Source organism: Dipodomys spectabilis, unplaced genomic scaffold (genome assembly GCF_019054845.1).
Source record: "Dipodomys spectabilis isolate Male_0828 unplaced genomic scaffold, ASM1905484v1 ptg000174l, whole genome shotgun sequence".
Classification (NCBI taxonomy): domain Eukaryota; kingdom Metazoa; phylum Chordata; class Mammalia; order Rodentia; family Heteromyidae; genus Dipodomys; species Dipodomys spectabilis.
This window is the reverse complement of record NW_024870851.1, coordinates 6,597,706-6,623,515: the sequence shown is the minus strand read 5'-3', so window position 1 is coordinate 6,623,515 and position 25,810 is coordinate 6,597,706. Positions and strand designations below refer to the sequence as shown.

General features: G+C 38.0%; 1 protein-coding gene across 1 annotated transcript in view; it reads left to right on the top strand.

The window, feature by feature from the left end:
- Nostrin (nitric oxide synthase trafficking) overlaps positions 1 to 25,282 on the top strand; it is a 63,683-nt gene extending 38,401 nt beyond the window's left edge. The window contains exons 8-16 of the mRNA XM_042694233.1: positions 2,818 to 2,943; positions 9,192 to 9,290; positions 9,384 to 9,509; positions 12,171 to 12,279; positions 13,471 to 13,559; positions 18,103 to 18,228; positions 19,381 to 19,495; positions 21,942 to 22,031; positions 25,071 to 25,282. Of these exons, the coding sequence (XP_042550167.1) occupies positions 2,818 to 2,943; positions 9,192 to 9,290; positions 9,384 to 9,509; positions 12,171 to 12,279; positions 13,471 to 13,559; positions 18,103 to 18,228; positions 19,381 to 19,495; positions 21,942 to 22,031; positions 25,071 to 25,207 (1,017 nt within the window). The 3' untranslated portion in view covers positions 25,208 to 25,282. The remainder of the gene's footprint in view (positions 1 to 2,817; positions 2,944 to 9,191; positions 9,291 to 9,383; positions 9,510 to 12,170; positions 12,280 to 13,470; positions 13,560 to 18,102; positions 18,229 to 19,380; positions 19,496 to 21,941; positions 22,032 to 25,070) is intronic.
- Positions 25,283 to 25,810: the final 528 nt, after the last annotated feature.

Below are 25,810 nucleotides of genomic sequence, written 5' to 3'. Positions count from 1 at the left end.
TTCCCCTACCATCCCTTCCCTCCCCACCTCCCCAATTCCTCTCACCCCCACCCCAGCCAAAGTTGTAAAGTTCATTTTCAGCATAGTGTCTTGTACATCTCATTGTTGCAATGGGTCACCCTGTATTCCTATTTAAGCATTTTGTTATTTCCCTTACCCTCCCCAAATTAGAAAAATGTATATACAAGATGCAGGACATCAGAATCAAATATAGTGAAGATAGGGATTATACCATGGGGGAGGAACATACCAAAAATACAAAAAAATTCACATGGTACATTATAAATATGTTAAAAAAACAATAACAAGAAAGAAAAAACACTTGTATCCCTATCTTGGGCTTCATTTCACTTAACATCATCTTATATGGTCATAAGTACATAGCTTGAGGGGCTATTTCCTGTCAGTTTGCTATGCAGAAGCACCAGTGCAGGTTGATTAATGTGAGTGATCTCTGGAATATCCTGATTCTCATTTTAGGGATCTGAGCATTCTTAGTAGAAATCCAAAGACAAGATGGGCATGGGAGCACACAGTAATCTCAGCACACAAGAGGCTAAAGCAGAAAATTCAAAGTTAGACTCTGTTACAAAGACTCTGTTCTCTCTTTCTCTTTCTTTCTCTCTCCCTCTCCCTCCCTTTCTCTCTCTTTCTCTCTGTCTCTCTCTGTTTCTGTGTCTGTCTCTCTCTGTCTGTCTGTCTGTCTCTGTCTGTGTCTGTCTCTCTGTCTTTCTCTCTGTCTTTCTCTCTGTCTCAGTCTCAGTCTCTGTCTCTGTCTCTCTCTGTCTCTGTCTCTCTCTCTCTCTCTCTCTCTCTCACACACACACACACACACACACACACACACACACACACGGTAGCAAAGCATAGCCCAGGCAGTCCTTGTGCTCTTTCACGGTATTGTTAACAGGTTAAAATTCACAAGCTCATGTTTCTCCAGATAGATGTGGTTCATTACACTTGAAATGCAAAACCAAATGTGCTGTGGCTAGGTCATAGATCACAGTGAAGGGCATTCTGTAGCTAACATAACCATCAGAATAATAAAGTGAGTTGTGTTAGTATCTAACATTTAGGTGAATGTTCTTCATATGGCAACATTAGTCAAAATGTCCTTGATCATAAATAAGGTCATTCCTAAAAGCCTTTGTTCCTGTCCTTGCAGCTCCTAAACTGCTAAACATGGAGGGGATGCCCTGAAATTCCTAATTCAGGCTTGAGACAATTTTTCTGAGAATCATCTAAGAAGAGATTTCTCGGATCTCCTGGGTCTGTGTAGGCCCATGAAGTGGCTGTTTTACAAGCATCCCTAGTGGTGCCCAGGCATGCAATCTATCTATTTCCATCTATTTTAGAGATGAAAAATAATTTGTCTGAGCATCTCCACATCCTCTTTAGCTACTGTGATCTAGAGGGCTTTTAATTACTTTTCTTTTTTTTTGGGGGGGGGTCCAGTCTTGGGGCCTTAACTCTGGGCCTGGGTGCTGTCTCTCAGCTCTTCAGCTCAAGGTTAGCACTCTACCACTTGAGCCACAGCGCCATTTCCGGCTTTTTTCTTTTTGCTTATGTGGTGCTGAGGAATCGAACCCAAGGCCTCAGGCATGTAAGGCAAGTGCTCTACCACTGAGCCAACTTCCCAGCCCCTTAATTACTTTTCTTTTCCGCAGGATTTAACCATTACTAAGGCATTTTTTGGGGATAAGCAAGAGGGGACTCTGAAGGGCAGAGAGGAAACCATCTGTCCATAAATCGTCCATCATTTGTGATCATGGGATTTTCACTAAGAAAATCATGCTCATTAGTCTTGTGTGTGTGCATGTGTGTGTGTGTGAGAGAGAGAGAGAGAGAGAGAGAGAGAGAGAGAGTGTGTGTGTGTTATGTGTGTTGTTAGTTATGGAGGCTTGAACTCAGATGCTGGGTGCTGTCCCTGAGCTTTTTTTGCTCAAGGCTAGTGTCTGTCACTTGGGCCACAGTTCCATTTCTGGGTTAGGATGGTTAATTGGAGATAAGAGTCTCACAGACATTTCTGTCCAGGATGGTTTCAAACCTTGATCCCAAGTATCAACTAGGATTACAGGAGTGAACCACTGGTGCCCCAGTGTTCACTAATGTTTGAATGCTGGGCTCGGTGTCAGAGAGTGCAGCGTAATCACCATGTGTTCTCTGATTGTATCCTCAGAGCAAAGCAGTGAAATAGGAGCAATCAATACTCCATCACTGTTAAAGAAACTGTGGCTCATCAATGTGGAAGCCAGAACCAGGCCTCCAATCCTGGAGGTCTGATTCCAGAGCTCTATGTTCAGTGTCAACCTGGTCAGGAAGGTCTGTTTTGGAAATGAGCTCCAAAAGTTATATGATTTTGGAAATCACATGATTAATTTAAATTACTTGATTTAGAAGTCTCTGTGTATCCAGGTAAGAAATAAAGGAACTTAAACAATTTAACAAGTTTAAACAATTTAAACAAGGTTCTAGGATGGATTGGTAAGCTGGAGATCCTTAACTCTTGTTGTTGATTCTCAGATGCACTGTCATGTGGTCTTGTCTTTGATTTGATGAATATCAATAAATCACTTCCTATTTACTTCAATGTCTTCATGTGTGAAATTGAGGGTCTCATGCTGAAAGGAATTAAAGTTTCCTTCTGGTTCTCCCATCCATTTTTTTTTCTGAAAAAAAAAATCTTTGGTTTTGTTCTCTATGGTTACTGTATATAAAGAGCAAAAGCATAAACACTATGTGCAGTCCTTTCTGTGGAATTACAAAGGGCTTGCATAAGTGTGTTAATGAGTATATGACAGAGCTGTTTTATTTTAGCTCCTGAACAAACTGAAAAAATCAACTGAGAAGTTGCAAAAGGAAGATGAAAATTACTACCAACAAAACATGGCAGGCTATTCTACTAGATTGAAATGGGAAACCACACTAGAAAACTCCTACAAGGTAAGCTATGCATTTACAATGTTTTTTTCCCATGGAACTTTGTGTGAATTGTAGAAATGAACATCTAACCAAGTTATATGACCTGATTACTGTATTATGATCATCCATGATCATCACTCTAGACAAACTAGTTCCTCTCATTTCCATTTCTTCATAGATACAATTAACAATGAAAATTTATTGACTAACATTGAGTTGCTGCTCCTAATTCTTAATAGATGCAGTAGTACTCAGCAAACATCAGAAAACCATTATAATAAAATGCAAATTAAAGCATATGTATTTCATACATTTAATGGTGGCTTTGAGTTTCTCATTTGTAATATTTTTATTTCTTCTTTGTTGATTTGCCATACTTCGTTTTTATGTGTCTGTGCTACTAAGATGAACATTTAAAATGTTGAAATATTACTTTATTCATTGCTCTATATTTAGTGCTCAACACAACCTATGATTTAGAAACTTCATAAATGATCACTGATTGAATACATTCTCATACCTAAAACTCAATTCCAAGTATGTAATACCTAAGCCTTCATTACATTTTGCTTAATTTTATTTCCACAGTTACACTATGAATCATTTGGCAAAATGATGGTGTGATAATATCTTGTATTGGCAAGGATGTTAGAAAAGAAGAAGAGAGTACTCTTAAAAATTGTGCTCTAGTTTGGAAGGTAATAGTAAAAAGTTAGAGTAATGATCTATGTAAATTTTTGAAAAAATTTAGACACACCAAAACTATACTGTTTATATGTGTGTGTTGATGTCAATCCAGTCGGATCTCAGTTGGTTGGATGAAATGAAGCTCACACTATGCACTAGAACTGCTACAGTCACTTTGCTTGTCTCATGGACTTTCGCTGCCTACGCTGGCTTCAAACCACAATCCTCAGATCTCAATCTCCTGATAGGTAGGATTGATTGCAGGTGTAAAGTACCAGCAATCAGCTAAATCTCTGTTTTTAAGATAACATAAATATAACCACATTAAATGATTGATTGTTTACACTGGGTGGAAAGAATATATTTTTAAATTTTTTCCATGCATTTCTAGTAAAAGAAAAATCCTTAAAATAGCTACAAATGGAAAAAGAAGTGGCATACTGTGTACCTTGCAGCAAGTGCTTGGTTCTTGCCCTGTACCAAATGCCTTCATATGCATTATATTCTGTTACCGTCAAACACTGTGAGGAAAGTAAGAATTTATTGCCTAATTTACACTTGAGAAAGTGAGGCTAGAGAGGTGAAATATCTTGACCAAGATGTTTTTGACATTTAAGCTGGCCTCTGTGCTACGATCCTGCCCTTATAAGAACTGGAAGAAGGGGAGCCATGGGCAAGAAGCTTATCTACTGAAGGGTTGTATTTAAAATCACTTGGGATTCGACCACTTTTAGGATGGAATAGATTCAAGGCTAGAGAAGAAAGTAAAGGGGAGATAAAAATTTTGGTTAAAGAAGGAAAGAAATGAGAAGGCAGGTTTTTTTGAACTTCGAGTTTTGACCATAGGATCCCAACACAGCCCTTCCTTGCCTTGGGTGAATAAGTTTTAGAAAAAGTTGAGGAAAGGGAAGAGTTTTTCATCTGGAGTCTGTCTGCAACCTTGCTTCACCTCCCAAGTCTTCTGACCTGTTCATACAACATAGATGAAATTTACAAAATCTTTAAGACAACACTCATGGAACTTCATTCAAGAGAGTTACTGGACAGTATGAAAAATATAACAAAAATCACAAATATAATTTTTAAGTAAAGAAATCGTGTCAAGCCATGTACAAACTCTGTGTCAAAATTAGTCTGATTGCTTTACAATTTTACACTTTTTCTTTCTATAAAAGAAGAAACCAAAAAGAATTGGTTGGTAGAAATAACACATATATATATATATATATATATATATATATATATATACACACACCAAAAAGTAACAGTCACACTGTCAATAATTACTGAAAGTCAAGTGCTTGATACCAACAATAAATTATTTCAGAAAGCCATTTGCAATTAGGTATTCATATCCTTAAAAGATGTTCTTTTTATTAACCAATACTTCTCAACTGAGCCAGAGAATACAGAAGTGATTTGAGAGATGGTTTTCTCAATTCTCCTGAGGAGTGTACTTGACTAGTACCATTGTAGATACAGTTCATTACAGTCCTATACCTCTTAACAGTGGGATGCATCCTGAGGACAATTTCACTATGGTGTGATCAATCACAGAGTTTACTTACACAAAATTGAAGGTAAAGGCCATCACTCTCTGTGGCTTCTTAATGCAATCCAGAGAAAAGGTAAACATTAGATTTTGAGGCCACTGCCAGTTTAACACGCAATCTATCTTGTGGTTAGCTTTTTTTGGTAAGGAATGCACCTAAAATAATGACCAAAAAGTATAAGAAGCATATAATTATAATTATCAAGTATTATGTACTGTACATAACTGTACATGCTGTCCTTTTTTTGACACTTCTGAGGTTATCTGGGCAGTAAGTTCCTTGACCCAACATCATTGCAGACAAGGAAACAACATGATAGGCTAAGATGTTACAGTAGCTATGACACCAGTGAGTCATAGTTTTTCAGTTCCATAGAATCTGATGGAACCACTGCATTAACCAAAATGTCATTATACAGCACATGGCAATACATATGAAGTCTTTAGACAGCAGTACTTCTTTCTCTCCTAGAATTCCTGTTTAAAAAGGCAATTTCTTTTATTCATGAAGAGAAAGTGGGTGGAGGAGAACCTGCTCATAAAATTCTATGGGTGTCCTACAGAATTAAGAAAGTTAGGGGAAGGGATTGGGCTGGGAGGGTGGGGGAGAACAATGAAAGGGATGACATTGATCAGGATGTGTTGATTGTACTTATAAACTGATTTGTTGAATAGAAACTCCTTTGTACAACTACTTAAAGATAATTATAAAAAGGCAATTTTTGTCTGCAAATCTATCATGGGGAAAAATGAAATCAGAACACAGATTTCTGTTCAAAATATATTTAAAGTAACAGGGAAGACATAACCCAAGTGGCCAACATGAAAAGGATGACACATGAAATTCATACCTGCCTACCCAATGAACTGTTAGAAAGCTATTTAAATAGTGTTTTCTTGGAATAATGGCTTGAGAAACTGTTTATAATTAGATGGTACAGTCATACACATTTACCTAGACTAACATACAGCAGAATGTCTATACTGATCATCTGAGTGGAAGGATTAGGTATGATTTTAGAATGCATTTCTTTGTGGGGTTCTGTGGCCCTAGCACAATATCAAAGCACCAGAGTGTTGGTGAAATTCAGATTTCTGAGCACCTCCCTAGTTCTGGCAAATCAGAACTCCCAATGATTTTAAGAAGGATCTGGACAGTCTAAAGTGTGATGGCCCTTTCTTTAGCAAGATACTTCTTTCATCAGCTTTGTGAAAGCAGGTTAAAAGAAAACATAAGCTCTTCTAAGTTCCTCCTTTGGTTAGCTGGTTGAAAACCAGGCTAGAGGAAGCAGAAAAGAATGAATAAAGAGCATGAATTATGCTAATGCCTGACCCCAAACAGGCTCCAAATCCATGATTCTTGATAAAGTCTCTAACATTCTTTCTGGGCCATGCACCTTTGCAGAAATGCAAGAGCACAATTTGAGTCCTTCTGGAGATCTTGTCTCTCTATTGCCCATTATATAAAAGAACAAGATAATAGAAACCAATATAACTCATCAAATACTATATAGATTTCCCCTTTGCACAGTGAAATTTATTTCTGCCTCTTTTCATTAGCAAACATAGATCATTTTAATGATTTCCCTGAAATGTAATTAAAATCTGTTAAACATTGCCATCTCTGCCAAAGGACATGAGTGACTCTAATCTCAATTGATGCTGTGGCTTCTTCTACACTCCTCAAAGTAAAGAAACAGCAGCCACAGCGACACACTGTGTTTTTAAAACCCGGCGTTTCTTTCTTCCTGCCTTTTACTCATCATGCTGAGCTAGAGCCGACTGATAAATCTTTTTCTTTTGTGAGGATTGTCCCACTTAAAATCCAAATAAATGAGCAGAATGTGTTTTGTGTATTTGTAACGAAGCATTTTGATTCTGCCCGTTGAAGAAGCAATACATTTGACGGGCTGTGCTTCTTCTGTTTAATCCTTTATCTGGGAGGAAAAGAAAGGCAACTGGGCCCACTCAAATAGCTGATTCCAGTGATTCTGGAGAAAGACTCAGGAGATTGCCAGGCTTACATTATTGATTTACAGAAATTATGCCTGCATCTAAGAAGATGGCCACAAGAGCACAGGTCCAGGCTTCTGATCCAAATGTCAGGACGTTTGGCACAAAACCTACATTTGCATATGGAAGCCTAGGTGTTCATAGTTACTTCCTGATCCCTTTAGTGCTTCCATTTAAAAGAAGTGTTAAGATAACTTTATACTAATAAACAAAATAGAGTATATAGTTAAACTGGAATATTGTTCAGCCTTTAAAAGCAAAAAAAAAAATCTAGCATGTGCTATAAAGTTAGTCAACTTTGAAAATCTGCTAAGTGAAATAGTTCAGGCACAAAAAAGACATATGTCATTATTTTTATTTGAAATATCTATAAGGGTCAAATTCATAGAGACAGAAAGCAGAATGGTAGTTGCCAAGGCTTGGGGATGGGGTAGGAAGAGAAATGAGCAATTGTTATTTTATGGATATAGAGAAAGATTCTGGGACTAAGGGTGGTAATAGTTACCCAAGAATCCAAATGTTCTTAATAATTGTAAACTACAGTTTAACCATTATTAAAATGATACAATTTATGTTAATTTTATCATAGTTAAAAATGCAAGTGAAATCAAATTAACATTAAAATACAATAGATGAAATAACAGCACAAGAACATAGGAGATCATAGTGGATTCATAGTAATCCATAATGGATCAAGCCATAGACCCAGCAGGTATGCCAGGATAGGCAGGATGGGAGCAGGCAGTGACATCTTTGGCCCTCTGCAGCCCCACCTCCTAGCCACAGGTCAGGAGATACAGCCATCCTTCTTCCCTGTGGTAGTGTCACCCATCAATGTTCCAAACCTGTTTTATGAAAGATCATTGTGGGGACAGAGGAAATTGGATGTAGGTATGAGAGCAACCCAACTTGACCTTTCTCTGGATGAGAGGATGAATGCCTAAGCCGTACCCTTATGAAAACAAGATGAGGTGAGTTTTTCTTAGATACCTGGCATCTCTATCAAAGCCTCAAGTCCTCTGAGCATGCACCCTGCATTCTCACACATGGCTAGGAAAATCCTTTGCATATCCCACTTTATCCTAGTTATGAAAGTTCTCTGCTCTCCATTCCAAAACACATGTCAGTGGCAAGAGTCTAAAACTAACTTGTTCTGCAATGTTATTATCCTTCACAAGGCTAACAAGTGGGTAACTCCTCACTTCTTTATTACCTTTCTAACTAAAAGTCTTCAAAGTCAAGATGTTGACATTTGTAGGGTTTTTGGTGATACAGAGATTTGAGCTCAGAGTCTCCTGCTTGCTAGGTAAGCAAGCCTTCTACTTGAGCCTCATCACTAGCTCTACTTTGCTTATTTTTTAGGCAGAGTCTTGTGTTTTGCTTGGGTCTGGACTTGAACACTGTTTCACCTACATTTGCCTCCTGAGTAGATGGGGTTGCAGGCATGTACCAACACACTCAGCCCAAGTTCTGGAATTTGGGGCATCCCAAACAAATACAGACACTGTGTCTACACCTTCAAGCAGCGTGCTCTGGTCTCCAGGCCTAATTTTAGGTCAGGATTCTGCACTGAGCAGACTGAGATAATGCTCATGTCTCATTCATCAGGGATGTGTGTCTCATATTTGCCCACCAGACTAGAAGAATGCTCTGTATGAACAATAAATGTTTCTGAAACTCTTTAGTGACTAGATATATTTCTGATATATGAACATGGATTTTAATGAGATTCATTCTACTTCTTTAGAAACCACGCGTGTTTCTCAAATGCTTTTTTTCTCTCTCTCCTTCTCTAAGAACACCAGGTAACCCACATATTTTTATCCCTCCTTTCCAAAATATCCCAGGGAAAGTTTGTGAATTAAATTCATCTTAAATGGGACAGACACCAAATCACATTTGGATATGGTACAGCTTTAAAAAACATAGTGACAATTTGTTTAGGTTTTCCTCAGCTATGATTGCATTTGATTTATATAATAATTGGTTTCCCTGGCTTCATTTCCATCCTCTTCAGAGCATCCTGGAGCTGGAGAAGGAAAGAATTCAACTTTTATGCAACAACTTAAACCAGTACAGTCAACATATTTCTCTTTTTGGCCAAACCCTGACCACAGTGAGTAGTAAAGATTTCTTCATTTCTAGCATGCATGGTAAGATGGGAAGGAAATATTTCTTCAACCTCCTTTTGTGTTTCTTGACATTACAGTGCCACACACAGATTCACTGTGCCATCGGCAAGGTTGATATCGAGAAGGATATGCAGGCACTAATGGAAGAAACTGCGGTTTTATCTACAGAAAACAAATCTGAGCTCCTACTGACTGATTACTTTGTAAGTATGGGATGGCAGGAAGTGAGTGGTCTGAATAGAGAGACATAGCTAAATATTGAGAAACTCATTTTGAAAAGCATTGAACTAGCTTAGGTGGAAATTAACATTGGAAGCAACTCTAAAAGAAATATCTTCTTTGGTAAATGAAATTCTTGATTTTTCCATAGTCCATATAATTTTTAAAACATAGTGTGTGGATGACAAACTTGATAGTGGACACCTGTCTTTGGTATTCTCTACCAAAGACAATTCAGTATTTGTCTTAGATGCTTCATGCTGCTCTAACAGAATGTAGAGCACTGAATAATTTATAAAGAAGATAAATTTATTTCATCCAGGATCCTGAAGGCTACAAAGTCCTACTCATCAAATCTTGTGAGGCCCTGCTTACTGCATAATAATATGGCAGAAGGTATTACATGGACAAGAAACAAAAGGGCCAAACTTGCATTTATAACAAATCCACTTCTGTGATATTAACATTAGTCCATTTGCTAGGCACAGCCCTAGTGATGTAACCACCTCTCAACACATTGGGAAACTTCTAACACATAACATTGACATCATAGAAGATCTACAAGAGTAATACAAGGCAATATGTTTCACATAAGTAATCACCATGGAGCACATTGTGCTGTCCTGTAAAAGGCACTAGGTAACAATTTACCTCTAAACTTAACATTTATTATCTCCCTAATCATATGGATCCATATGGAAACCAATCTTTGCCTGTATAAGTTCTTTTGAGTCTTTCACAAGGCCACAGTCAAGGTGACAGCCAGGAATGCACGTCTCAGGTCTCTGCTAGGAGAGATTCTGTCTGTTCACGTTGGCAGACCTGTAGTCCTTGCTGACTGTGAGAAGGAGATGTCAATTCCTTGCCATGTGGATTTCCACATGTCTCACTGTATGGCAGCCTGTGAGTGACTTGAGAGAGCCAAAGAAGAGGCCTACTATTAACTTTTCTTAGAAAGGAAATCTCATCATAGAGTTCTCTTAAGAACTACATGTAATCAAGAATATAGAGAAACATTTTATAATCCCTAATATATATTTGTATAGCATATATTTATATTTAAAATATGTGATATATATAAAATATATAATCTATTATATATCATACATGGAAATATTAATCACTAATAGTTAATAAAATTAATACATTAATAATATATAGCAAGATTTTTATCCATTTATTTTATTTTCTTGATGGTATTCTCTTTGCTTCCCTTTCTTTACAGTAAAGCTAATCTCTCAACCAATATTCATGATTCTAAGTTTCCTCCTTTCTTATCAGAGACGCTTACCTTCCCACTCTGTCTTATGTCTTTAGTTCTCCTATTTCTCTATGGGTATCTGGCCAGTCATGTTCAACCACACTCCTCCCAAATCAACATCTCATTTTTTAAAAATTCAGCCCTGTGAACTAATCCACGAGAAAGCTCAGCTACCACTAGTGCTTCTTCACACCTTATGTGATAGAATCCCTACTTTCTCCCTAAAAAATCTTGCTTCACCTCCACAAGCAATTTCTTTTTCTTCCACTATTTTTGCTCCAGCAACTGTTCTACTTACTGTCTCTTATATGTTCCACAGAGAGCCCTCTGTGTGTCCCTGGCCCATGCCCTTTCTTCTGCTGCAATTGATTTCATGTAACTGAAAGTGCCGGCCAGGTCTGCAGCCTCCTTGACACTTTCAACTGCCTCTACCCTTGAACAACGTACATGGCCTTGCACTAATGTCAGGCTTTCAAGACCTAGCCAATTGATAACCCTACGTGGAGCAGAGCTTATACTCTAGCTGACTTTCACTCAATACCAAGCCAACCAGAATTCAACCCTTTTTCACTCCTGAGGCAGTCCAAGGCTAAGACACATTCACTGTATTTGGACCATTTAAGAACTCAAACTTGACTATAGACAAATCATTTTAGGGAGCAATAGATTTAATCAATAAATTAAAATGGTTATAGTAGTACTTCTCCTCCAAGAATAATTCATTTTTTGGGGTTTTGGGGTTTTTTTTTTAAGTTTTCAGGGGCTGGGAATGTGGCTTAGTGGTAGAGTGCTTGCCTAGCATGCATGAAGCCCTGGGTTCCATTCCTCAGTACCACATAAACAGAGAAAGCCAGAAGTGGCGCTGTGGCTCAAGTGGTAGAGTACTAGCCTTGAGCAAAAAAGCCTAATCCCTGAGTTCAAGCCCAAAGACTGGGGGAAAAAAGTGTTCAGTCAAGTATTTACAAGTTATAAGCAAGATGTTTTCTTATTAATAACATCTAGGACAGGAAAAGCAATGCATGTAAGACTAAGAATTATCCTGGGATTGGGGTTTTTTGTACCTTTTCCTTCTACAAGTTAAATTGAATGTAGTCAGTGAAAAATCTCTGAATAATTAAGAATAGCAACTCTAGCCTAGAGAAGGTAGTTCACACATGTATTTGTAGCTACTCAATAAATTGAGCCCAGATTGAAAAGTCTGAGACTTCATCTCCAATTAGCAGCAAAATACTGGGCAGGAAGTATGGCTCAGGGAGTAGAGTCATGAGCAGGAGGCTCAAGGTCCTGAGTTCAAGCCTTGGAACCTGCCTTCACACACATAAAAAGAACAGCAATTCTTATTTTTACTCCTTAAGTTATTAAAAATCCTTTTCTCCTCCTAAAGGAAGAAGATCCTAACAATATAATGGATAAAGAGAGACGAAAGACTTTAATAAAGCCAAAATTGTTGAGACTACAAAGAGACATTGAAAGAGCCTGCAGAGAGAAGGAAGGTATGTGATTGTCATTTCTATAGTCCCATAGAAGTGAGTATTGTATCCAGAGGTTTTATGCAGAGTTGGGGGCCATCTGCTTCTGCTGAATTGGGCAGAGTATGTCTCATTTAAAGAACCACGTGTTCAGATTGGGGATGTAGTTTAAATTGTCAAGTATATATCTAGAGTGTACAAACAATATTATAAAACCCAAAGCTACCACCAATTGCAACAAAAATAAAAAAAAACCATATATCAAATCTAAGCGTATGGGTAAAGGAAATTTTAAAAGAGGAAGAGAGAAAGCAAAGAGTGTAAAATAATATTTGGGTCTTTATATGAGAGCTATATAAGTAATACACTACTATTTTTAATATAGTATTTTATTGGGGTTTTTTATTCTATAATTGGATGGAATGAAAGACAATTTCTGTGTTTTTAAAGCATGGTAAACTACTATGCATAGAGTTCTAGAGTCTTATTTCTTTTTGACTTTCAAACAAAATTAAATTAAATCCCATACTTAAATATTTGAGATTTTAAAGTATGAAACAGCTCTAAAGCCACAGATAATTTTTTTAATGGCATACCTGTGATTCTAATAGGTCTAGTTTCTTTTATGTTGACCAGGAACAATAACCTATTGCAATGCAATTCTGTTAGTAACCTGGCATTCTATAAATGCTAGGAGTGATTGGAATGGGCCGATCAAAAGGAATTCAGAAACTTGAAAATTAAGAATCAGAATACTTTAAGAACCAGCATTTCTTAAATTTCATTAAACAAAGGTAAAGTCAAACAATAGTGAGTTCGTTTCTCATTATTCATCCCGAAATGTTTAGTAAGAACTACAGCTGGGAAGGTGGCTCAGTGGTAGAGTGCTTGCATGCATGAGGCTCTGGGTTTGATTCCTCAGCACCACATAAGCAGAAAAAGCCAGAAGTGGCTCTGTGGCTCAAGTGGTAGAGTGCTAGCCTTGAGCTAAAGAGCTGAGGGACAGCACCCAGGCCCAGAGTTCAGGCTCCACGACCAGCAAAAAAAGAGAAAAGAACTACAGTGCATCCAGTTTCCCAGGCATTTAGGAAGACCTGCTGGCATCACTTCCAGGTAGAAGATCAGGCAATTTGAGGCTGTCAGGCCCCCTTTTTTCCCCCCAGCTTATCTCACTAGGACAGGACATGGTGACCCAGAACATGGTTTCATTTTCAGGCCTGGAACAAATGCTTTGCACACACTCCAGCAACTCCTCCTTCTCTGACTCAAAGAACCAGAAAGACACTGCAGCATTAATGGATGAGGTAAATATTTGCAGAATGTACTGTCTAATGAAAAGGTTATTTTTAGAAAACTTGCTTTCCAGCCCATTTGACCTGTTTACCTTTTTCTTATGACTTAGAACAATTTAGTCAGAAAGCTAATAAGGCCAGCTCTTGCCTAGGTAGTTTTAAGGATTCAGAAGGAAAAAAAATCCACCTACTTAGAAATGTTTGCTTTGGTGTTGTGTAAAAGGAGAACACCAGGGGAGGAAAAAACCCAACTGCGTCTGAAATAGAATTCTCCAAAATAGATTTATTCGTTAATGAAACCATATACACTTTGACCCAGGTAAGAAAAGCGACCAAAAAACACAGAGCTGGCATTCACAATGGCCTGTGTTTGGATTTTTTTTTTACTACTTTTGATCAAGACTTTTATTTCCTGAACTTTTGTCTAGCTGTTATCACTTATAAAAAGGTTAACTTTGATGTCTCAAGTATTTACTATTAGAACTATTAGTCCTTTCTGTTTTGCCAGAATTTTGTTTTTAATTTTTATTATCTTTCATGTACAAAAGAGTTTCCATTTAACTCAGCAGTTTATGAATAGCATCTTATGTTTGAATTTTGATCTGCAACCTGAAACAACTTTAGTTTTCTCTCTGTAATATGGGGTTACTGATATTTACTTCACAGAGTTTTTGTGAAGAGGAATATTATGTAGAAAATGCTAGTTTTAAAACTACTTGCATACCCACAGGACTCTTCTGTCATTTGCTTTCATGTCCAGTAAATTATATGAGCTTTACATTAGGAAATTGCCTGTGTGCCACATGATTTCAGTCAATGGTAGGCTAATGTAAGTGATCTGAGCCTCTTTAAGATCAGCATGGCTAAGGAAGCACATTTAGTAGGTTAGGTGCATTCTCATGATTTTTTTAGCTCAGACTATTTTTTATTTCATGTCGAACTTATTAACCTCATCACAAGTTGAGGGGCATCTTCAACGTTTTATTAAAATGCCATTCAGCTGGTGTCAGAATTCTGGAGAATAACAAGGAAGGAAGAGAGCAGACTTGGTGTGAAGCAAAAGCCTCAGGGGATGTTGGAAGCAACTTTAGAGGCCAACTTCTTTGAGCTCTAGGGACATACATGGTCAGAGGAGGGGAAGGGATGAGATTCCTAGATTTATTTTTTTTTATGGCAGTACTGGAGTTTGAACTCAAGACCTAATTCTTGCTAGGCAGGCACTCTACCACTTGTGTCATGCCCACCACTCATTTTTGCTTTAGTTATTTTTTTGCTTTTTTAAATTTTATTTTATTGTAAAGATGTAAACAGAGGGGTTACAGTCACATGAGTAACGTAATAAGTACATTTCTTGTAGAACATTGTTACCTCATCCTTTGTTTTCCTCCTACTATCTCTTACTTCCCCCACCTCTTCCACTACCCCCCCCCCACACCTTGCTCCGAAGTTGTAAAGCTCATTTCCAACACAGTGTCTTGTGAGTATCATTGTTGCAATGGGTCATCGTGTGTCCTTGCTTTAGTTATTTTTTAGAAAAGATCTCTTACTTCTTGCTCCTCCTCTCTCAGCTGCCCACATAACCAGGAGAGAAAGCATGAGCTACCATGCCTAGGTAACAAATAATGTGTATATATGTTTGTGTGATTGTGTCTATGTGTACATGTACTGGGGATTGAACTCAGGGCCCAGTGCTTGCTTGCTGGGCTTTTTGCTCAGAGTCTAGACTTCTAACAGCTCCACACCTTTAGCAACGGGACACATTTTGGCCACCTCTTTGTAAAGAATCCACAGGAAAAGAATGGCTTTAAAAGATCCAGACTTAAAAAAAAAACAGGAATTAAAACAAATAAGCACGTATTACCTGTATGTGCAGGACTATAGCTGATTGCTATAATTTGAGGTTAATCTGGGAAGAATTCAGGGAGAGATTAAAAAAAAATTCTAGCAATGTTTTAAAGGATGTCAACTTTCTTTACTCAGCCTGTATGTCACCTTGACAATAATAAAAAAGAAGAAAGTATTTAATAATTATGCTCAACTTGGTGATTGCAAGTGCTTTGATGAAAGTAGACCGATTGCTCCATCTTTTTAGGTATAGGATTCCTTTACTGGAGACACTGTTGCAGAAATGGTCTTCATACTTCTTGTGAAAAGAAAGGCCTTCATCTGTTCCCCTGGGAACAGAGGTGTTAAACACACTACTCCAATAACATGAGGCTACAATTTATAATCGTCATAAAACAGACAGGATATTTTCCTGTGAAGATACAAAATGTTTAGTTAATTAATCCAATGCAAATGGTCATCCAAAACATTTTGTGATACAATTGAATTAGTTATAGATTGCTTTCGTATACAAAACTCTGTCACTCCCATTACTAACAAAAGGCACATGCTAGGATATCTAGGCACACCCTAGATTGACTCACACAAGAAAAAAAAAAGAAAAAAAACAAGAACATCTGACCTCTGAACTTAATGTGTGCATGATCTAGTGAGGAAATAACCATGAACTTTCAATGCTAAATATCCATGAGACCTCCTTACACATGCTCTGCATCTGGGTAGATGGAAATTAGTGGTATTCGACACATTTTCTGTCACCCAGGGAAAGGTTGGAAGAGGAAATTTTGCTTTATTTAAATTATTTCCTATTTTTGTCAAACTATGGCGATATACATCTGTAATCCCAGATACTTAGGAGACAGAAATAGAAAGAATACGGTTCAACAGTTGGCCATGCAACAAAGTTAGTGACACCCTATCTCAAAAAACAAGACATGGTTTCATGTGTCCACAGTCCTGGTTATTCAAGAGGCAAAGAGAGGAGGATCTTGATCTGAAGCCAGTCTTCGCAAAAGTACAAGACATTATCTGAGAAATGAACTAAGGCGAAAAGAGTTAAGGGTGTGCTCAAGTGGTAGAGTGCTTGTCTAAGAAAACATAAACCTCCTAAATTCAAGCCCTAATGAAGACCCTTGCTTTAAAAAAAAAAAAGTTATTTCCTATTTCATTGTCTCCCAGTCCTTGAAGTGCCATATTTGAATGAAGAATGTTGATAAGGCATGTCATAGAAGGAATTGTTTCAGAAACAGGAGGGAGGTATTTTGATTGTTTTCAGAGACTGGAAATCACCACACATAAGAGGAAGTACATTCATTTTCTTTCAAAAGGAGCTTGGCCTGGGTCTCACTAACAACAGGAGTCCAAGGAGCTTTGGGATTCACTTTGGGTAAATCTACTTCACAACACAATGGATGGTGCTAAACAAGGGTTAGAGAACTTCCCCATCAAAGACATGTTCTACCCGTGGTGGAACCCCCAGAAGAGATGTGGGGTAAGGAGCCCCCAGGTTGAAGTGTAAGAAAGAGATGAGAGGTATGGAGAAAGAATGAGGAGGAGTGGGAGAATAGATAAGCAGAACCCTTCGAATGTTTACATTCTGTATTTGATTTCTCCTGACCCAACCCAGACTTACAACTCAGTAATTATAACACGTTAATTCAAGGGCAAAGCAGAGAACAGAACAAGATGAGGCATTACGCCTTATTTTTAAATAGAAATACCTTAGAATATTATTTCCAATTTTGAGAGCGTATTTCTACAAACTTTCTGGGTATTATAAGGTCCTTCTTCCTCAAAGAAAAGAAACAAAATCATGTCCCTGTTTGTTTGATGCTACTAATGTTATTACACTCTATTATAATATTAACCTATGGTTTAATCACCCTTCCTCACTGCCACTAGAACTATCTTCCTGATTAGCACTTACTGTTAGGTTTTTAAAGAGAGGTGGCTGAGTAAGAACAGCACCACGCACGTGGTATTCAGGTAAGGGGTAGGCTTATTCATCGTTCCGGCTGGTACCAGGCCATCTTGGTCCTCCACGCATTGGGGAAAGGCCTGGGAAAGAGAGAGAGCTGGGGAAAAGAGAGAGAAAGAGAGAGAGCTGGGGAAAAGAGCTAAGAGAGAGCTAGAAAAGAGAGAAAAAAGCTAGAAAAGAGAAGAGCTAGAAAAGAGCAGAGAGCGTCTGGGCCTGGGCTAGGCCTTATCTAGGGTATGGGCAGAGAAAGGTATGACCACATCAAATTCAGATGTGACCTCAGCCGATGCAGATGTGACCTCTTCCAGGTGTCCCAGTTGCCTAGGTAACGCAGGTACTGGGTGGAGACTTTGCTGGGAGGAGGGTGGAGTCTGCTCGCCATCCAGGAGCAGACTTTACACTTACTTCCTGTCTTGTTTCTCTGCAGAAAATTGCATAAAGCTGTGCAATTTGCATAGCTAATTTCAATGTCACAAAATACTGAGTAATGCATCTAACAATATTCCTTTATCCTACTTAGGAAAGTGTTTTCCTTTACACTCTTCTAAGAGTCCTTTTTCTTTCAGGTTTGTTCTCATTAGCATTTTTGTGCATATCTGTGAGTTTTGTGCATATCTGTGAGCCTGCTTCCCTAAACCTCTTCTCTGAAAGTGATCTCAGTCTTCCTTTAGCTTCCTTATTGTACTTCATTTTCCAGAAATTTACTTATATGGCCCAATCATGTATCCACAGAACAACCTGAAACTAGACCTTCTGCAAGCAAACTCCTACAAACTGTCATCAGTATTAGCAGAACTTGAGCAAAGACCTAAACCCAGCCATCCTTGTAGTACCTCCATCTTCAAGTGGAAAGAAAAGGTAAAACTGCAGAGACCAGATATAATCTCTGGGTCGGAATTGCTAGGAGGCATGGTGCTGTTATGAGTTAAACATGCCAACGTTCCCAAATCTTTATTGCAAATGTCAAAGACAAATTTCTTTTTGTTCCATTTGAGGACAGTAAGAACTAGATACAACCAAACACATTGTTTGTTCTTTCTCTTGCTCTCTCTCTTTCTCTCATACCTTATTTTTAGCCTTTGAATATGCTTTTGTAGAAAAATTTCTACTTAATTGAATTAGTATTCTCACAGATATAAATTTGATGGCTTTATGGTCACAAGGTTTAATTATGGCTCAAGGTTTAACATAGTATATACTGTCTGAGAAGAGTTTTAAAACTTTACACACAAGCTGGTCGCTGGTGACTCACACCTGTAATCCTAGATACTCAGGAGGCTAAGATGTGAGGATCACAGTTTGAAGCAAAGCTGGGGCAGGAAAGTACATGAGACTCTCTCCAACTAACCATAAAAACCTGGAAGTAGAGCTGTACCTCAAGTGGTAGAGTGCTAGCCTTGAGCCAAAAAAAAAGCTCAGGGACAGCACCCAGCCTCTGAGTTCAAGTCCCAGGACCAGCACACACACACACACACACACACACACACACAACCAACCAACAAAAAGTTAACCACCTATAAGTATTTTTGTAGTGTTGATCTTTCAGAAGCTGAAGATGAGCTCCTTGCCTGGGGAGGTATTGAAGAAAGCTGATTTCCATTATTACTCGGAAGCAGAAGCTGTCACTATCTTATCACGAAGGGCCAGCCTGCTTTCAAAAGAGTTTTAAGAGCTCTAAAATGGTTGTAATCATGTAGCTAGTCATCATAATTCTACTTGCACTCAATTCTGTAAAAGCTAAGTTTGTAGAAGTAATGCAGTGAATGCACTTATTTGGCCTAGACATACAGGTCAAAACTGGAAAGAGGCTATAATTATAGTAACTGTGTAATTGTAAAAATATTAAAGCTTCAGAAACAAGAAAATCTAAACAAAAGAGTTACGAATATGTTAATTAGTTTTAATAAAACAAGTTCTTGAGGAAATTACCTCTAATGAGTTTTTATTAAAATTTATAATTGACAAAAGATGTTATGTCAAAAATGAACTTAAAAAAAACTGTTTCAACAGGATCATACTCATACTTACATAAGAGTATCCCGGCCTGTTTTGACAAAGAGATTAGAGAATGCTGTGAACAGGGCATCTTCTGGTGGGCAGAGCAAACCAACTTCTTCATCTTCAGGTAATCTAACACCCAGAATAACTCTGATCTGCTTCTATTGGTAAAACACATTAGTACACTAAGTACTATTTTCAGAGCCATATTTATTTATATTTGCTCAAAGAAATTCAATTGCATTTGGGACTGAAATCTGTACTTTTGCAGATCTAATAAAAGAAGTAGTGGGAGGGATTCAAGAAGAATGATGGCTGGGAAAAGAATGTTGTGAGAAATTGTGTTTAACACACACACACACACACACACACACACACATACATGCGTCATTATTTTCTTTTTAAAATTTTTTTGATTGTGAAAATACTGTACAGAGGAGTTACAATTACATGGGCAAGATAACGAGTACATTTCTTATCAAGCATTGTTGCCTCCTCTTTGTTTCCCCTTACCATCCCTTCCCATACTCCCACCACCTCCCCCCACCTGATCCTCCCCACACCCCATAACAACTTGTACATCTCATTGTTGCAATGGGTCCACCTGTATCCCTAGTTAAATGATTTGTTTTTGCCCTTCCCCTCCACAAATTATACCAACAACAAATACAGTGAAAGTAGGTGTTATACCATGGGGGAGGGACATACAAAGCAACATAGAAGTCATCTTATAACTATGTTAGAAACAATTGCATAAAAGAAAAACAAAACATTTGAATACTTACCTTGGGGTTCATTCCCCTAACATCAACTTATCTGACCTTTTCTGCTTGACTCAGACATATACTAGTTATTGCAAATAAGGGAAACCATGGGACCTATGTTTCTTTGGGCCTGGCTTACTTCACTTAATATAATCTTTGCCAAGTCTTTCCATTTCCTAACAAATGAGGCAATTTCATTCTTTCTGATGGAGGCATAGAATTCCATTATATATATATATATATATATATATATATATATATATATATATATATATATATATATATATATATATTCATTATATATATATATATTCATCACATTTTCTTGATCCATTCATCTACTGAGGGGCATCTGGGTTGGTCCCATATCTTAGCTATGGTAAATAATGCTATGGTAAATATGGTAAATAAACATAGTTGTGCTGGTAGCTTTAGTATGGTCTTGTTTATGATCATTTGGGTAAATGCCCAAAAGTGGGATTGCTGGGTTATAGGGGAGCTCTATATGGAGTCTTTTGAGGAATCTCCATACTGCTTTCCAAAGTGGTTGAACAAGTTTACACTCCCACCAACAATGTAATAAGGTTCCCTTCTGTCCACATCCCCTCCAGCATCTGTTGTTATTAGAGTTCTTGATTATAGCCATTCTAACTGGGGTGAGGTGGTATCTCAATGTTGTTTTGATTTGCATTTCTTTTATGGCTAGAGAGGTTGAGCATTTCTTCATGTGTCTATTGGCCATCTTTTTTCCTCTTCAGAGAAGTTTTTCTTTAAGTCTTTAGCCTACTTATTTATTGGGCAGTTGTTTCTTTGAAGATTTGTTTTGGGGGGATTTAATTTTTTGAGTTTCAGGTATATTTTAGATATGAGACCCTTGTCTGTTGTATGGCTAGTGAAGATCTTCTCCCAATCCGTGGGCTTTCTATTGATCTTGCTAGCTATGCCCTTTGCCATGCAGTAGCTCTGCAATTTCATGCAATCCCATTTGTCCAACCTTTCTTTGATATTTTCTTTATTGTTTAACCACATACTGTAATCTCAGATTTGTAGTTTTGTTTTGTTTTGTTTTTTCTGGGCCTTGAACTCTGGGCCTGGACAATGTCCCTAAGCTCTTTTTGCTCAAGGTTACTGCTCCAACAATTTGAGCCACAGTACCACTTCTGGTTTTTGATTGGACAATTGGAGATAAGAGTCTCATGGACTTTTCTGCCCTGGCTGGCTTCAGACCCATGATCCTCAGATCTCAACCTCCTGAGTAGCTAAGATTATAGGCATGAGCCACCAGCACCCAGTAATCTGTAAATTCTTGATTTGTAATTGGCACTAAACAGTCCCGGAAAAAAAAAAACCTGGGGCATTGTGGTAGCAATGCTGGTTTTCCATTCCTGTCAACCAATGATGTTATAACTAACATCTTTATTGTGATAATGATAACTTTTTTCCTCCAGACTTATTTCCAATACTATAATATGGGTTTTGTGGTCATATAATATGCACAGAATAGACATTATAGGTACATCAAAAATGCTTTTGAATCAAGGGATGTTAGATAAACCATAAACGTTCTTTTTGAGAACATTTCAGCACATTTAAATCTGAACTGCATTGTTAAATAGCCAAAAGAGCCTCTGAGTATATTTTGGTATCTATTCCTATTTTATAGCTAAGCACATGGGTACAGGAAAGTTAAGAACTTTGTCTAATCTTACAAGCAGTGGTGGCATAGGATTCAAACTCAGAAACTTAGTTGTGTCCCTACGATTTGGATACTAATACAGCATGGTAATTATAACTTTATCTGACTTTTAGCCCCTGGTATGGCCCAGTCCAGCAGCAGATTTTGCAAGGCCTTATATTCTTTTCAAGCCAGGCAAGATGATGAGTTGAATTTGGAAAAAGGTAAGACACATTTGCAAACATGTTCATTGACTTTTCATGTTGAGATTATTGATGTGAATAAAATCCTCCATGGCATGGTAGCCTTAAGTTAGTACCAGTTGAGGTTTACAGTTCTTTGAATATAATGTAAAGATGACTGGATGCTATGGACTCACTTGTATATCCAGCTATTCAGGAGGTGGAGCTTGGGAAGATGTCAGTTCAAGGCCAGCTCAGGCAAAAAGTTGTGAGGTCCCTTCTCAACCAATAGCTGGTGTGAACCTGTCATTCCAGCTATGATGAGAAGCAATAAAAGGAAGATCATGGTCCAGACAAACCTGGAGAAAAAGTGAGACCCTATCTCAAAAATAATCAGAGCATAAAGGGCTGGAGACATGGCTCCAACTGTAGAGTACCTTCTTAGCAAGTACAATGCCCTGAGTTCAAATCTCAGAACCAACCTCTCAAAAAATATAAATAATATAAATACAAAGTGCATGAAGAACTATAGCTCACCTAATGGGAACAGCAAAGTTATTCCATGTTTCTATGTGTCAGATATTGCTGCAAGAATATTGTTCAATTCATATTCGTAGGAATGCTCTTAGGAAGGTATTGACATCTACTCACATTTTATAACTGAAGTACAGAACAGTTAAGAACTTGGGCTAACCTTACAGGCAGTGGTGGCACACGATTCAGACTCAGAAACTTAGTCTTGTCCTTAGTCACGGAGCTACAATGGGGCAGAATGAATATTGGCAGTGGGAGGTCATCAGCAAATTTAGACACTAAATTCACAGAAAGATGAAGTGACATCTCATAAACTAGAATATAAAAGAAGTTCTAGAACCTTGATCAATTGATTCCTAGTATTTTAAACCAGCCTAAAGAATCAGACTTCTTTCTTGGTGGCACCAATTTTTATTTAACAAGCAAATGTATTACGTGATGGCTTATGTAAACCTCAATAGTGTTAAACAAAAACAAGTTTCCAGACTCAACTTTCCATTTATGTCCACATTTTGAATGTCAGTCCTAAGGCACTGAACTGGCAATGGAAGGACCAGTGATAAAGGGTTATATCATAGAAGAAAGTTTATTATTCATGATCAGAATATGGCATCCAGAGCCAGTGGAAATTGAGATGGATTTTACAGCCACGTAGGAACCTTGTACATTTGTTCATGGGGTGCTATCTTTTTTAGCATATTGGTCAATTTCTCCCTTATTTTCTTTTTCTGTGACTATAAAACATATTTTTAGAGGCAGCCTACAACTCAAGGAGTCCTGAGGTTGAGTGACAGGGTTCACAAAAATAGGACTCTTGCTTGTGTCCATTTTTCCATTGGTCTCAAATTCTACTTTGTACTTTCTAGTGTCTAAGTAGTTTCTTTAAGAGAAACACATTGGGAATACAGGAAATGTGGCAATACAATTTTAAATCATTTTTTAATTTCCTGATGACAGATTTTGTCAAACAATTTATTCACCTGAGAAACCTCATTGGAAGAGAACTTAGACTGAGAATGATACCCTGCAAGAATACGTAGTGATGCATGATTAAGAACAGGTAGAAAGAGCTTTAACCATCGTCTTTCCCTTAGAGCAAAATTCCCTGTGGAAAAGAATGGCTGGGCACTGCTGGCTCTGTCTGTAATCCTAACTATTCAGGAGGCTGTGATCTGAGGATCACGGCCAGATGCCAGCCCACAAGGGAAAGGTAGTGAGACTCATCTCCAATTAACCATCAAAAAGCCAGAAGTAGAGCTGTGGCTCAAGTGGTAGAGCACTAGCATTGAGTAAAAAAGCTAAGGGATAGTGCCTAGGCCCTGAGTTCAAGCCCCATGACCGACAAAAAGAAAAAGGAAAGAAAAAAGAAAAGTCTTTGGAAAGAAAAAGTAGATCTTGGATCCTGAAGGAAGGGAAGGCTTCAATTTTGATGTAACAGAAGCAACTTGTGTTAGTCAGCCTTTTGGTGCTGTGACAAAATACTTGAGGAAAAAAAGGAGGTTTATTTTGGTTCGGAGTTTCAGAGGTGTCAGTTCATGGTTGGCTGGCTCCACTGCTTTTAGAAATGTGGCAAACAAACACAAAAAAAAAGACCACTATGGAGAAAAGGGGCATGAGGAGAAAAGTTACTGGTTCGTCAGAAAGTAGAGAAAGATAGCCCAGCCAGCTGTGAATTTATCAATGTCTTAATCTATTAATAAAGCTAGCATCTTCATGATCCAATCACTTCTCAATAATGCCACAAATTCTGGGGACCAAATCCTCAGCACATGAGCCTTTGGGACCTTGCTTCTTATCCAAACACAACACAGCCAGAAAAAAAAGAAGAAGAAGAAGAAGAAAATGACTCTATCATAAGACAGAGGTTTAACAAAAGGATTTAGAATACCAGGTTAAGTTTTAAAGCTATTAATATTACAATGATATATATTTTTAAAAATCAATATAGATTTAGATAAGAGCAGTCTGAAGGGTGCTGTTTATTTGAACCATTGCTTTAGAAAACATGGTCTTTGAATTGATATTTTGTTAAAGTTATCTAAATTGATGAATGGGAAGTCATGCAAATCTGTGACTGAGAATATCAGATTAGGAAGCCAGGTATCATAGAGAGGCGCTGTTTTGATTTTAATGAAAGATTGCTAAGACATACTCACAGGAGTCAAGAAACCCAGCTATCATTGTTACCAACATGTGAGACTTTTCAAGTATGGACACTAAGAAACAATTCACTGACAATGCATCCATTATAGAAATAGTAACCAGGTAGCTGAAGAACACAACTTGATTCTGCAACTAAGAGAACTCTTTGATGGCACAACTCAGTGGTTCATTATCTCACCCATTTTAGTATTCTTTACCTTACACCTGTTTCATGGAGGCGCTACATAAATTTTGCTTTACCTGAATCAACTACATAAAATAAGGGCCCCAAGTAACTCTCTAGATGCAACATTTCCTTAAAACTCTTACTATGTTTTCTTTAAAGTCTGGTACATGCTAGAGTTGCCAAGACCTTTTTCAAAATTAAAGGTGTATTTTTTACAGGAGACATTGTGACTATACATGAAAAGAAAGAAGATGGATGGTGGTACGGATCTTTAAATGGAAAAAAAGGCCATTTCCCTGCTGCATATGTGGAGGAGTTATCTTCAAAGCCTGGAGGCACAGATATAAAGGCTTAAAACAAGCCTGAGCACATGATCGTGCACCCTGAAAACTATATAGTATGGTGCAAATAAAGATAAAATATTATCCTAGCAAGTCCTTTTTGTTTTCTTTCTGGATACGTGGTAGAGTCTTACTTACACCTCTCAGCACTTTGTGCCCATGGTTATTTGATTCCAAGATGGATGAGTAGAGGGAAGAGAGAAAGAAGCTTGGCGGTTCTCTACATGCTAAGAGACCTAGGAATGGTCCAGTCTAACTACTGGCATGGGGAAAGGCAGAAGGAAGAGGGAGGAAGAGTGGAGAGATTGGCCCAGGACAAGATAGATTCAGATGTTTGTTTGAAGTCACATAATTACCTGACAACACAACAGCAATAAATTTTAGATGTCCTTTTTCCTCTGGGTAGCAACAGAACACAACTGCAGGCCTCCAAGGATGAGCTATCTCACCCAGGTTAGGAGAATAAAAAGGATCAGGAGCCAAGGTGAAGAGGCCACAGGATCGGAGAGTAAAAAACAGGAAGTCCAGATCCTAGACACAGGAACAATGGTAGATGAGCTTCATCTCATCCAGAGGCCTTCTGAGGCAGTGGGGTTTTGTTGTTGTTGTTGTTGCTG